This window comes from Otolemur garnettii, unplaced genomic scaffold (genome assembly GCF_000181295.1).
Source record: "Otolemur garnettii isolate 467f Iridium unplaced genomic scaffold, OtoGar3 scaffold00074, whole genome shotgun sequence".
Classification (NCBI taxonomy): Eukaryota; Metazoa; Chordata; class Mammalia; order Primates; family Galagidae; genus Otolemur; species Otolemur garnettii.
The window spans coordinates 6,089,838-6,103,664 of NW_003852469.1; the positions used below are offsets into that span (position 1 = coordinate 6,089,838).

At 49.9% G+C, this 13,827-nt stretch overlaps 1 protein-coding gene across 2 annotated transcripts; it reads right to left on the reverse strand.

Moving 5' to 3' along the window:
• Positions 1-2,187: 2,187 nt before the first annotated feature.
• Positions 2,188-13,430, reverse strand: CHMP7 (charged multivesicular body protein 7). 2 transcript variants are annotated; one of them, XM_003793967.2, is made up of 10 exons: positions 13,055-13,430; positions 10,412-10,583; positions 7,763-7,948; positions 6,871-7,004; positions 5,906-5,954; positions 5,595-5,714; positions 5,237-5,335; positions 4,861-4,921; positions 3,882-4,061; positions 2,188-3,655 (listed from the first exon to the last, which is right to left on the reverse strand). In XM_003793967.2, the coding sequence occupies exons 1-10, from the start codon at positions 13,351-13,353 to the stop codon at positions 3,603-3,605; spliced, it is 1,353 nt and encodes a 450-aa protein (XP_003794015.1). In that variant the 5' UTR covers positions 13,354-13,430; the 3' UTR covers positions 2,188-3,602. The 2 variants fall into 2 exon arrangements, with proteins under 2 accessions (XP_003794015.1, XP_023371291.1); XM_023515523.1 differs by having other exon boundaries at positions 13,225-13,428.
• Positions 13,431-13,827: the final 397 nt, after the last annotated feature.

A 13,827-nucleotide genomic window follows, 5' to 3' on the forward strand; every position in this document is an offset into this window, starting at 1 on the left:
TGTTGTCCCTGAGCAGGAGAAGGTGATCGCACTTTCCCCAAAGAGTAACTGCGACTAGTCACAATGAGAAAACAGTAAGAAACTATGGAAAGAGAAGAGGGTTACCAACTCACCACAAACCTCGGCGCAGAGCTTTGATTCTTTGGGAGTCAGCCGATCTCTGTGGCTTCCTTTCTTAGTGGTTCTGGTGGCTCTTTCCTCTTTTCTGATGGCCTAGATTTCAGCAATTGAACATGACCTGGAATGACCTGAAGAGGTCTGTTCAGCCCTGGACTGTCTCTCTCAGCCTGGCCGTGTCCAGCCGGCAGTGAGAAGTGCAGTTTGTCCGTTTCAGCCCTCTCACAACACGATGTCTGACTCCAGAGCCCACCAGGCCCCAGGACTTGGGTTTACCAGCTCTTTTGGGCATGAGATCCTGGGGCAGCGCCTTCCCCTCACCTGATACCCAGTCTGCTCGTTCCCTGCACCACATCGCTGCGCCCAAGTGCATGACTGGGCACTCTGCAGCCACCCTCCCCAGGCACATCATGCCTCCTGTCATTAGACAGCAAGGAGTCAAAGAGAAGAGAGAAGCAGATCAGAGGAACACTAGACCATCAGAGCTTCAGAGTCAACTTGGCCAACTTCTGCAAGTTACAGAAGATAGAGAAGGCTGTGTTCAAAGCCACATGACCGGTGCATTGGGGGCCTAATGCAGCCACACACAAAGACACATTGTCTTTTCCCAAACAAAGACACAAAGCATTTGGCTAGCCCCACCCTACCAGAAGGAAAGGCCCTAACCTGACAGGCAGCCTGTGGAATGTGCCCACCCTTCGTGGCCCCACATAAAAGTGGTCCCTCACTGCTCCCAGGGCGCAGACGCTATCTTTGCACTGCCCAGACTGGTCACCCTCCCCCTTCAATAAACCTGGCCAGAACATCGCTACGGCCTGGTCTCTGGGTGACACCGTCTACACCTGTCAGGTTTAGTAGCTAAAGTAAGATATGGAAGCAGATTTCCTAACTCCTGGCCAAGACTGCAGACTCCAAAAGTGTCTCTCCCCACTTCATCTCAGTACAATCATAAATGATATTTTTAAAATTGTAGATTGCTTTACAAGATTTTGAAAATCAAGAAAAATCTCAAGGAAAGCAAAAGCTTAGCTGTCATGCATCTTTGATAAAGCCCCCCACTGAGCCCACCAGTTGGAAGTGTTCATCCTCTGAACTCTTTAAAAGTCCATTGCTTTCAAGAGGGCAGCTTAAGAACATGATTTATCCGGGCCTGATGTCTCTCCACACATAAGAAAACTCATCAGCTCCCCGATGAACTAAGTCCATTCTTTCAAGAGGAGGGGACCCTCATATGGCCCTGACTCCTAATGCAACACTTGGCCCCACTGTGGGGACCTCATGCTGGAAACTGCACCCACCACCAGACACACCTGTAGGTCACCTCTACTCGTTCTCTGATCCAAGTACAGATAGAACTTTGTCTTATTTCCTGTAGCACAGCCAAGAACAGGGCTGGACTATTTAAATCAGGATTTCTTAGCGGCTCAGGACAGTCAGAGAAAAGGGAACATGAGCCAGATAACAAGGCTCACCAAGTCCAAGCCACCGTCCTCCAGCACAAGGAATGGAATCTCAGAAGTTATCCCTCCTCCATGTGGCCTGTCAGCTGCAGTGACTCTTGTCCTTGCCATCAGGTCGTGGGACTTTACCTTCTCCCAAGCCTGTGTTACAGCTCTTACTCTTCCCGGCTGGCTCACTGGCTGACTTAGCTGGAGCTGCAGACCCAGTGCTGTGGCCTATCTCCTAGCCTGAGTCTGACCCTGCCCTCCACCTCGAAGCCCATCTCCCCCACAGGGCAGACACCAAGCACGTAGGAGGCACTGAGAAACGTTGGTGCCAGACTAAAATGTGGTTTGATCACATGGGAATGAATGAGGCCACTCACAGAATATAAAGAGGCAATGGGAAACAGATAAAAACAACAGCACACCTCTAAACCACAGGCGGCCAAAACCCAGTCCTCCCCCAGGGGAGCGGCCGTCTGAGTGACCAGTCAGACTGACCAGTCTTAACAGCAACTCCACTCTCCTGTGGCCCTGCCAGAACCAAATGTTTACAGGCTGGGGGCTGAGGTCGGGGGAGGCACGAAGGAACAAGAAACTAATCCCAACCTAAAGAAGAGACAAGGACAAGTGCTCGGGTTTTTTCATTTAATTATTTACCAGGTAAAAAAGAAAAAATAGTGATTGTTTCTCTTCACCCCCAACATTTCCGTTTCCCAAGGTCCAGTGGGAGAGAAATTCACTGACCAGAACGGCGATTCCTGCTCCTGGCCTGGAGCAGATTCTTCTCCTCTGCTCTCCGCCACCTCAGGCAGGAGGATCAGGGCCAAGGGCTCCAGGCAGATCTCCTTTCGCCTGGGCAGCAGAGCGGCAGTGTGGCTGTCACCTGTTCTCCATTGCCAGAGCATTCAGACCCTTTCCTGTCTGTCCTCCCACAACACCACCCCCAGTTCCTCAAAGGAAGCGGGAAGATGGGACCATGGGAGGCAGGGGCAGTGCAGACCCTGCAGAGGGCATGACCTCCTGCGTCTATTGCACATCCTGGCTCAGACCCCTGCCCTGAGCAGTGGGTTAAGAGCAAAATGTTTTCTAATTTCAAACAAAGAGCCTTGTTGTTGTGTGCCAGGCTCAAGAAGGGGAGGTGTATTGTTGTGTGGCTCATTCTGGAAAATAAATATATATGTTTCAATTTAAGTTATTGATGATGGGGCCAAGGCAAAAATTTCACCTCTTTAATAAAGCATATGGGAGTTGGACATCTTGCGGCCCTCTAGTCACCTGGGCTTCTCCCCACCCAAGTGCAAAAAACCTAGATTACTCCTTTCCTCATCAGCAGATCTCCTGCATAAGATGAAAGAGGCAGTGTCCACCAACCACAAGATCCCCCTCCCAACTGTCACAGCGCTGAGCCACTCAAGGGAGACCTTTGTTCCTGAACACCTGGAGATTCTGACAAGTAACCCTAGAGAGAAATCTTCTACATCGTATGCTTCTCCATAAAATAGCAGCTCGTAAGTCCCCTCAGATAAAACTTCTGTGTGACTCTCATTCTTCTCATCACCGGTGGAAATTAAGTGGGACAGGAATAAGTTATTTAACTGACATCACAGACAGAATAAACCCCTGTAAAAAACCATGGGGGCCGGTGGGGGGGGGGGGCGGGACATTTGGCAAAGCTGCAAATCTTTCACCTTCATGGTCTGGAACGAAGCTGGCGGGTGAAGACAAACCTAACTGAGCCAACGGCAAGAACTGTAGGCTATGAGAGACGACAGGTCAAACACAGAACTGTATAAATCGTGGCACTATAAAGATGAGAAGGCAGGTCCATGATACCAGCTGGGAGCAGGCCTTTCAGGCAACGCTTCCAGAAATTTTATCTGTCCCGTAGTTAAGTGGTAGCATCCAGATAAATCAGAGTGGTTCTCCTTCCTCCTCTTCCCAACAAACTCTGAGAGCTTTGCATTTAAATAACTATATACACACACAAGCCTGGTCTTTCTTTTACATGAAGGTCCTTCACTTGAGGGTCCTACAATGGCTTTAGAGAGTCGGTTCCAATTGCCTTTTCGGTGATTTACTGCTTGGGACCAAACCTGCAAGGAGAAGAAATGACTGAACACTCTAACGGGAATAGCTTTGTGATGAAAGCATCCTAGTGTTTAAGGGACTGAATCTTAATGTAAGTAACAACCACCACCACCCCCAACTCCCTTACAGGCCTCCGGCACCCCAGCAAATGAGTAATTGGGCTGGGACCCATCAACTTGGTTAGCCAGAGGGCCATGTGTCCACCAGCAACCCTGGAAAACAGCTCCACACCTCCTTCTGATAAGGACAGCTTCTCAAGTTCAGCTTCAAGTTCAGCATCCGAGTTCCTAGGGTTAGGCACACTGTTGGTATAAAACGTCTCATTGGGGTTGTCGGGCAGATCCAAAGGTTCTTTGGTGGTGTCCTGAAGGAGGATGTCCAATTCCTTCTCCAGTTCCTCACTGTCAAAATCTGGACAGAAAAGACAATATAAAAATATATAAACTCCAAGGAAATAATGCATTAATGCACGCAGGACTGAGTTACCAAAAACTGGCTCAGCTTTACAAAGCATGCCCAGGCCTCTTTGAAGGTTAAAAAAACATCATGGCCGGGCACGGTGGCTCACACCTGTAATCGTAGCACTCTGGGAGGCTGAGGTGGGTGGATTGCTTGGGCTCAGGAGTTCGAGTCCAGCCTGAGCAAGAGCGAGACCCCATCTCTACTAAAAATAGAAAAATTAGCCAAGGACTGTCACAGGCACCTGTAGTCCTAAGCTACCCAGGAGGCTAAGGCAAGAGGAGCACTGGATTCCAAGAGATTAAGGTTGCTGTGAGCTGTGACAACATAGCACTCTATACACAGTGACAGAAATTCTGTCTACCCCTGCAAAAATCTTGTGAGTTAAGAGACAGAGGAGACTGTCAAGGAGATACTCATTTTCCATAGAGCTAAATCATCAAGGAAATGTATTTTGCTAACCCTATGGAATGGACACTGCCTCCCCTTGCCCTTCAAAAGGATCTTCTGGCCAGAAGCCTTGTGAAAAAGGAACCCTGGAGCACAGACGGGTCACTGTCACAGCCTCTCTAGGAGGAAACTGCAATTCCCTCTTACCGCCCCTGCAGAAAAACCCAGATAGGATATGCTAGGGGAAGCCTGCCTATGCCAGGAAAAGCAAATCCATGATGGAACCACAGCACAGGGAAGCAAAGCTCTCTCAGAAAGAAAGGAAGACAAAGAGAAAGCATCATCTTGTCAATCCACTCACCTAAGCCATTGGTCACCCCACCAGCCAGAGTCTGAGAAACTTCATCCTGGGTGTCACAGAGCTGTAAGAGACAAGAGCTGTCAATCCTCGGGGTGGGGAGGAATACACACACAGCTTCTCATTCTGAGGGATAGGAAATCAATTCCTAACCCCAAGAGTGACCTTAGACACTGGGAAGTCTCTGAGCATTTTGGTCTTTCCGGAACAATGTCTAGGGTTACAAAGAAACACCGCCCCATCTGAGAATCAAGACATTGGGTATCTTGTTCCTTCAGTTCACAAGATAACAAGTCAAGTCTGGAGAAAAGGACACGCAACAAAGTCAAACATGTCCTCCATAACTTCCTGTGTGTCCCTCCCTGGTCCCTTCCAGTACCTCCTGGATCTGATCCACAAGGCTCTCTGCCTTCTCCACTGTGACATCCTTCATGGAGAGTTTTAGCGCTCCTACCCCAGCCTGGTAGGCATTAAATACCTGAGGAGAGAACAAAGTTGTTAAGGCAAATGACAAACATTTGGTAAAACACATAAAAGATAGGTTTGGGGGCTTTCTGCAACTCAGGCTCAATTCACCCCACGCGCACTGGGGCTAAACCTCCCAGTAGGAAAGGCAAAGGCAACCCCAGCCACATCCTCAAAGAACCCAGACAGGTTCCAAACAGCAAAGCCACGGTTGTGGGGAAGAGCGGAGCAGGCTGGAGAGACAGCCAGTAGGGAGCAGAGGGAGTGGCTACCATCTGATCTGTCTGGGAGGCACAGATCCGGTCCAGAATGCCTTGAACAGTGTCCAGCTTGGCATGCAGGGCCTCGATGCGCTTCTCCGTCCGTTGCTTGGCCTTGAGAGACCGCAGTGCCTAGTGGGGCATGGAGACTTAGGTCAGGGCTGGACTGGACAAGCCAGAGGGCAAGAGGAAGACAGCCCTTCCCAGACAATAAAACCAGCCCAGGCCTTCTTCTCTCCCATTTGTAAAATCAGTCTCTGGGCCACCTGCAGACTCTGCCTGCCCAGGACACTGCTGCACGGCCAGAGGGGAAGAGAACTCACCAGTTGCTTCTTTCCTTCTCGGCATGCCCGGCGGGCTTCTTCTTTACACCTTTGAAACAAAGGGACAGATCAAGATGACTGTGCCACAGGATGACAGTGGCAGGGTCTTCAAAGGTCCCTAAGAATAACATTTAGTTAAGGTGGCTTTAAATGAAAAAACCAAACCCACTCTACCCAATGGCAAGAAAGGGATGCCCACCAGCCCACTGCCAAACTCTTGCAGCAAGTCAAGACACAGACTTAGGCCTGTGGGAGGCAAACTGACTAAGGACAAGCTGCTTCAGTCCTCAGGGAAGAGGACACAAATAGAATACACACATGGCTTCTCATTGGGGGACATAGGAAATCAATTCCTAACCCCAACAATGACCTTGGACATAACCCTTCCCCTTCCAAGGCTGGAGCTCTCCCATTTTAAGACTGACTGAACAACTTCAAATCCAATGTCTCTATGTCTTCCGGTTTCAGAGGGGTGTTCCTGTGCCTTGACAGGGATCTCTGGTACAATCATCCAAGGGAAAGAGGAGTCCTTTAGAAAGACCTCTGTGAAGGCAGAGACCTGTCCTGTGCACTGTTCTATCTCAAGTCCCAGAGACAATACCCAGCCAAACGAACACCGGCACAAAAGAACACAAACATAACACCACAGTTGTAATCCTGAGGAAGGAGCACTGAGACTCATTTCTCTTCTCCTTTGTGATATTCTGTGTTTTCCATGATTTCTGCATTGAACAGTTAGTACTTTGTAATTAGTGAAAAAAAGAAAGTAATAATTTTTCTTTTTTTTTTCAGTTTTTGGCCGGGGCTGGGTTTGAACCCACCACCTCTGGCATATGGGGCTGGCGCCCTACTCCTTTGAGCCACAGGAGCCGAAGTTTTCTTTCTAAAAAAGAGAGCACAGATGACCCATGTTTTGCTAACTCTGGTAAGGTGGGGAGGGGGCTCAGCTCCGGGGTGAAAGTTACCTCTCCGCTTCCTGGGATAAGGACTCCACTTTGCGTGAGAGGAGCTGCTCGCTCTGCATCAGCTGGTAAACCCCAACGTCTACATCATTGACAGGAGACACCTTGGCATGTGGCCCCCGGGCAAACTTCACAATCTGAGGGACACGAACATATTACTATGAGTACAGTGGCCCCACTTGGATACATCCCAAGACTCCCAGCAGATGCCTGAAACCTCAGATAGCACTGAACTCTACACAGACAGGGTGTCCGTATGATTGGTGTGCAATTTACTATGTGAAACCATTTTAAACTGCACACAAACTTTATGTCCACCCTGTATATACTATACATATTTTTCCTTATTCATGATTTTATAATTTTTCCAATAGAAGATCCATTCTTACCATAGATCTGAGCAAGCTCAGCATGTGGGTTTTTTCCTCTTTTGCTATTAAGTTGAGAACTTTCATGTTTCATTTTTAAAAAGCACTTTAGGCTTCTCTCTGGCATATCCAAACTGCCAGCATCACAACTTTCGTGCCTTGGGACATTACTAAGTACAGTAAGGGTTTCTTAAACACAGCCCTGCAATTCGAGTCCAGTAAGAGTCATGTAAATGTGAGCACTGTGATTCCTTGACAGTCGATCTGATAACCAAGACAGCTACCAAGTGACTCGCGGGCACACAGCACCTGCAGCACAGACACACTGGATAAAGGACGATTCACGTCCTGGGCGGGATGCTGTCAGATTTCATCATGTTACTCACAACGGTCCATTTAATATTTTTGGACTGTGGTTGACCACAGGTAACTGAAACCTGGGAAAGCAAAACCTTGGATAAGGGGGGACAACGGTACACACTCAGTAAGTCACTGCTGTCCACGAGTGACCAGACAAACTTCCATACCTTCTCCCCATTCTGCTCCAGGACTGTGACTCTCTTCTCCTTCTGTAGCTGCAGTAACACCAAGTAGAAGGTCCTCTCATCCAGGCAGGAGTTAGCACAGAGGGAGCTCAGCTCAGAAAGGGCCACCACGGGGTGGGAGGACAGCGGGGAGTTCTGATACAGACGATACATTTCCTCGGCCTTTTCCTGCAGAGAAGGCAAAATGGGCTTAGGGGCCCTGCTCACCACATGGGATGCAGAGAGCCCTGACCCTAAGCTTCAAAACCATGATCACACAAGGTAAGAGCAGGGCCACACCAATCCCACCCTCCCTGAAGTAGTGGCTTTTTGAAAAGGCAAAATTTTTTGAAACTTCACAGGAAAGATGAGTGACCAGGTATAAAATGAAGCACATGATACACAGGCAGACAGCTCCACGCTTACACTTCCATCTAGGACTTCAAGTTTCTGCCTCTCCCTGGCCTTGATTCCCCAAGGACAGAAGGAGGTGGTGAGGTGTGGTGCAAAGAGCTGTGAACTTCAGCTGAGCCTGACATCTAGCCCAGTCAACGCAACCCTGAATCAGTCACCACATCACTGGTTCTCAGTATTCCTCTTACAAACCAAAGAGGCTGGATGAGATGGCAGGTCAGTTCCCTTCCAATTCTAACTGCTTCATTTTTCTGCCACTTTGTGACACTGCCAACACTGTAAAGGACTGCAAAAGAGGACCTGAGCTTGGCCCAGAAACACCCAAGGCACCCTGCATTCACTGTGGGGGTGGGGACCCTGACTGAGCCCAGGAGCTCAGGGCACAGGGCTGGGGGAGTAACCACGCAGGTGGGGAAAGGAGTATAGATGGAAGAAGAGGGTCCCCCTGAAGAGATGTGGGCTGTTCAGTCAAAAATCCTGGGGGACAGAGAGAGACTGGTAGACTTCAGAGACCTCCTCAATGTGAGGCCGAGTGTGCTGGGTCTATTGAGGTGAGGAGAAATGGGTGTTTTTCTTTGAGTAAGGGAGGAGATTGTGAACTGGTCCAGCTATGTGGAAGCTTCTAGGACCACTCAAAGGCCTAGAGGTCAGGATTAGGCTGTGTATTTCAAAAATAAGGACTGCCTACAATGTACTTCTGCCACTCAATATTCAGCGCATTTTGTAAACACAAACACACAGAAAGTTCCCACGAGGTCATCCATGGCAGTCTTGGAGGGAGGGGTAGTAAGTGAAGTAAGTGACAGGGTGAACAGGACATGAGAAAATGGTGATGGTAACGCCTCATGGAGGAGACAGCAGTCACTAGGCAGGGCCCACGTGCCACAGAAGACCATGTGTGATGGGGAAAGGTTGGGTGGGTTTAGAGGCTGAGGAAGGAGAGCATCAAGAGAGGGAGATGGGATGGACACACAGAGGCTGGCTGAGGGGACAAAGGGACAAGAGGGGCAGGGCAGAGGCAGAGCAGGTGTGAGCAGGAAGGGCCTGCATCCCAACCACAGGGGAGATGGGTGAGAGCACAGAACACTGGAGGCCTCACTCAGGAGCCTCCCTTCTCTGCAAAGTGCCTGCAGAGTAAGGACAGAGGACAGAACTAGAGTGTGGGGCAACAGGAAAGGAGAAGAAAGCTGGGTGCTGGGGGGCTCTGCGGGCCTCCTACAGATGGCACCAGGATAGGGGCCTAGTCTGGGCGACAGGTGATTTTCCAAAGCAGGAAAGGCAGATGGTGGGGCTGATCTAAAATGGTGGCTCTGCTTGGTGTCTCCTGGCCGGGACCAAGGGACCTGCAAAGGAACAGAGAATGCTGGCCAGGCAATCAGCTATGCGATCTGGGTGGGAAGGGCAGGCCAGGCCAGGCCAGGAGGAAGCTGACTGACCAGGACAGCATGAAGGGACCAAGGCCCTCATGGCCTCTTCAAGGCAGAAGAGCAAGGACAGTGGCACGCAGGCTGTCAGGAAGCTGCGAGGGAAAGGGGTATAGTCAGAAAGTAGAAAGCTGAGCCTGGTTTGCTGATTTAGGGGCAGGCCAAGCTGAAGGCCACAGGATCCTCAGAAATCCTGAGAAATTCCTGTCAGCAAACTACAGAAGGCAAAGCATCTCTTCAACTATAGCTTATCGTTAATCTCTGTAAATACTAGAACATAACCAACTGTTTGTTACTGACAATTCTCAAAGGGTCACCCTTGAAATTTCAAAGTCTAATTAACAAAGAATGTTACGAATCACAGCGGAAGAAAGGTCAGATAAACTCAGTTATCAACTAGGTAACTATGTCACCATGTAAAAGAAACAGTTCTTTTCTTTTTTCTTTTTTTTTTTTTTTTTTTGAGACAGAGCCTCAAGCTGTCCCCCTGGGTAGAGTGCCGTGGCATTACAGCTCACAGCAACCTCCAACTCCTGGGCTCAAGCGAGTCTCCTGCCTCCGCCTCCCAAGTAGCTGGGACCACAGGCGCCCGCCACAACGCCCGGCTATTTTTTGGTTGCAGCCGTCATTGTTGTTTGGCGGGTCCGGGCTGGGGATTCGAACCCGCCACCTTAGGTGTACGTGGCTGGCGCCTTAGCCGGTTGAGCTATAGGCGCCGAGCCAGACAGTTCTTTTCTAATGTACACAGGAAAGCATAGGACCCTGCTGCCATACCAGACGACACCCCAAGCCACACCCCCTTCTGAGCACCCACCTTGAGCAGCTCCACAGCCACAAGCACCTCCTCAGCTGGGACCTTATTCTCCCCCAGCACGTTAGAAAGAGTCCACTTGAGAGGCTTCAGCAGGAAAACCCCGACCCCCCAGGAGATCCAGCTGCTGTCTACACTGGCCATGAAGTCTGACTCCCGCTGCAGCTCCCCTCGGCTGCAGGGAAAGAAAGAAAGGGGCATGTAGTGGCACTCACTGCAATGTCCCATTCCAGTCCCCTCCTCCCCCCATCCCCAAAAGAAGAACTTTATCATCACTACTAATCATTCGTTAGGCCCCTACTCTGTGCCAGCTACAACATACAGAACTTACACTCCAGCTCCAAGCCTCACAACAATTCTGTGAGACAGGTGGTGTTACCGGCATTTTAATCAGAAAACGGAGGGACTGTGAGGGTGAGGAGAGAGGCCAAATTTAAAGCATGATTTGCCAGGCTCCAAAACACAAGTGCTCCACCAAGACTACAGAGGCACAGGAGGCAACCAAACCTATGTTGAAATTTTCTTTTACAAATGGAGCTCAAAACAACAAAAAGAAAATAAAGGATTACTGGTAAGGGTAAGGCATAAGGAGCGATACAAAGATGTACAGAGAAAGGACTTTCTGCTATCTCTAAGCTAGCGTGTGGATAAGATGTAAGTGTTTCATGGTAATATAAGAGCAGCTAAATTTACTAAATGCTTACCACAGGCCAGTCACTAGACTAAGGACTATATATGGAGTATCTCTTCATTTCTCACAATAAACCTAGGTACAACATCATTCACTGTATAATCAGTCAAACTGAAGCTTAAAGACAGCGTAAAATTAATCCAGGGCCACCTAATTCAGCAAATGGAAGACCCAGGTTTTGGTTCCAGGCCAGTTGGCCTTTAAGCAAAGCTGTTATCTATTATGCTATACTACTTGGAGAATGGAGAATCATCTCCCTGAGAAATTCTTCAGATGCCAGACCTGGTCTAGCACCAGGAAGCTTCACTAGAGTGCCAGCAACCAGGAGAGGTGATATGGAGGTATGTGGGTCACTACGAACAGTTTTGAGATAGGCTGTGTCGTGGTCCATTAATACACGTCTAAGCAGTGTAGTAGATAGCATTCTTTACGATTCACCCGTGCAAGTTTCAACTTGCTTAGCTTACTGGTGTTGCTGGGAGGGCGTCATATGTTTCTGTCCATGCAGATTTTACATTTCTTGATTTTTGTGTATGTCAGGACTTTCAAAATGACCTGTATATTACAGACCTCTGGGTTGAATTGTTGGAAGACAATTGTCCTTTTGCAATAGAGAGGCCCATTCTTGTCTCCTCCTTACTGACTTCTTCAGCTACTACTGTTTCCCTTGTCCCCCACTTCAGGCATGAACTAAAACTTTTTCCACAATATACTTTCTCCAAAAGGAGAATTTCTGAAAGGCTTGTCACATCAATATCAATGAAAAGGTCCTGAGAACAAAAGGAAAGAAGAGAGACCTATTAACCACCAAGAGCAGCAAGCTAAAAAAGGGCCGTATCAGGCTCAGCGCCTGTGGCTCAAGTGGCTAAAGCGCCAGCCACATACACCTAAGGTGGTGGGTTCGAATCCAGCCCTGGCGGCCAAACAACAATGATGGCTGCAACCAAAAAATAGCCAGGCGTTGTGGTGGGCGCCTGTGGTCCCAGCTGCTTCGGAGGCGGAGGCAGGAGACTCGCTTGAGCCCAGGAGTTGGAGGTTGCTGTGAGCTGTGATACCATGGCACTTTACCGAGGGAGACAGCTTGAGGCTCTGTCTCAAAAAAAAAAAGGCCATATCCTTCATTCCCTGAGGGAGCTACCATGCTAGGCTGGTCTCAATGATTTGTACAGTATCAAGTGCAAATGACTTAGAATCTGAAGACCAAGGGTCCAGTCCTAGCATTACCTCCAACTAGCTGTGTAACCCTGAGTAAGTCACTTGATCTGAGACAGTTTCCTCTTCTGTCTGCTTAGGATAACTCCATCACCTCGCCACAAGGCTACTGGGAGGGCCAGATAAAATAGTGTAATCAGAGTACATTCATACTGTGAAGTGCTGTACAAATAACAGAGATCAATGTTTCCTCCTTAGGTACCTTCAAAACACTGCACCTGCAGCACACATATCATCTACAGACCTTTTCAAGAGACCAACATACTCAGGAAAGTTCTCCTCCTCCTTCAGTCCTGTGTTTCCAAACAGCCTGTGCCACGGGTTGATGGCAGGATGCCCACAAGCCTCTTCCCTATGAATGCGCTCTTCCTAGCTCTGATCTTCCTTAGTTCAACAAATCTTTCCTCGTAGACTTTCTGCTCCAAAAGTAATTCAAATTTGGAGGCCCTTAAGAAATAACCGCACAACGGGATTCTAGTCCAGACAAACCATTGTCACCTCTGTTAGGCTGGCTTCTCGTTTTACTGTCTGGAACTCATCTAATTGGACTATCCTGGCCTCACAATCTCTCTCCAGAACCCCTCGTTCTCTTTTCCAGCCTTCTTTTCGCCCACTGGACGAACACCAGACGCCTTACTCTGGCCCAGACCTTGGACTGGGCGCAGCGCGCGGTCAAAGAGGAGCAGGTCCTCCGTGCCCTCGGGGAGCCAGCCCCACCCGCCCGGCCCCGGCCCGCCCCTCACCGCAGCAGGTCCTGCAGCACCGTGGCCAGCCCCAGTGGGACGCTACCCTTGCGCTGAAAGGCCTCCTGCAAGTCCCGCAGGCGCAGGCGCACCACCCCCTGGCGGCGGCTGTGGCTCAGCACCAACGGCGCCCAGAAGCCCATCTTGCTGTCCCAGTCGGTGCTGTTCACCTCGCGACTCCTCTTGAAGGCGGAGAACAGGAAAGACATGCGTTCCTCGTCCTCCTCCCACTCGGGGGGCAGTAGGCCTGCCGGGTCTCCCCCGGCCAGGGCCTCGGCCTCCCGCTCCGGGGACCACATCGGAACCCCAGCCCCGGCAAGGACCCGAATACAACCCTGGCCCCAGTCCTCTTCCGTCCTAGTTCCCTCCCGGCTTCCGTTCCCAGACCACCTCCTCCTTAGTCACGCGTCACCGCCGCCCCCAGCGTGAAATAAGTCCCGAAAGTCCTCAGAACGCATGCGTTAGGCTGAGCTCCTTTTACCAGGTGATGAGTGATGACGTTGTTTTCACAGCGACACAGAGCTTTTGCGTCGGCCCCTCTGCCCACGGTCTTTGTGCGGAAAGAAGAGCTTCACGCGTGCGCGACAGCTAGAAGCACCCTGCGGCGGGTTCAGGAATCACAAGATCTGGTAAAGCGTTATAGGGAGGAAAACGATTACGCCTCTGATTTGTGGTTTGAGGTCGTGGGACTAGAAAGTCCCCGCTAGAGTACGCAAGTGGCTCCAGGACCTCCCTGGTGGGTCATGGTTTAGACCACACATCCTTACCTCAGA

Excerpts from the sequence above, each read along its gene's own strand:
- CHMP7 (XM_003793967.2), bottom strand. The coding sequence starts at position 13,353 with ATGTGGTCCCCGGAGCGGGAGGCCGAGGCCCTGGCCGGGGGAGACCCG. Across the intron at positions 5,715-5,905 it reads GAGAAGGAAAGAAGCAACTG|GCACTGCGGTCTCTCAAGGC; the intron begins GTGAGTTCTCTT and ends ATGCCCCACTAG. Across the intron at positions 5,336-5,594 it reads CCTCCCAGACAGATCAGATG|GTATTTAATGCCTACCAGGC; the intron begins GTAGCCACTCCC and ends TTCTCTCCTCAG.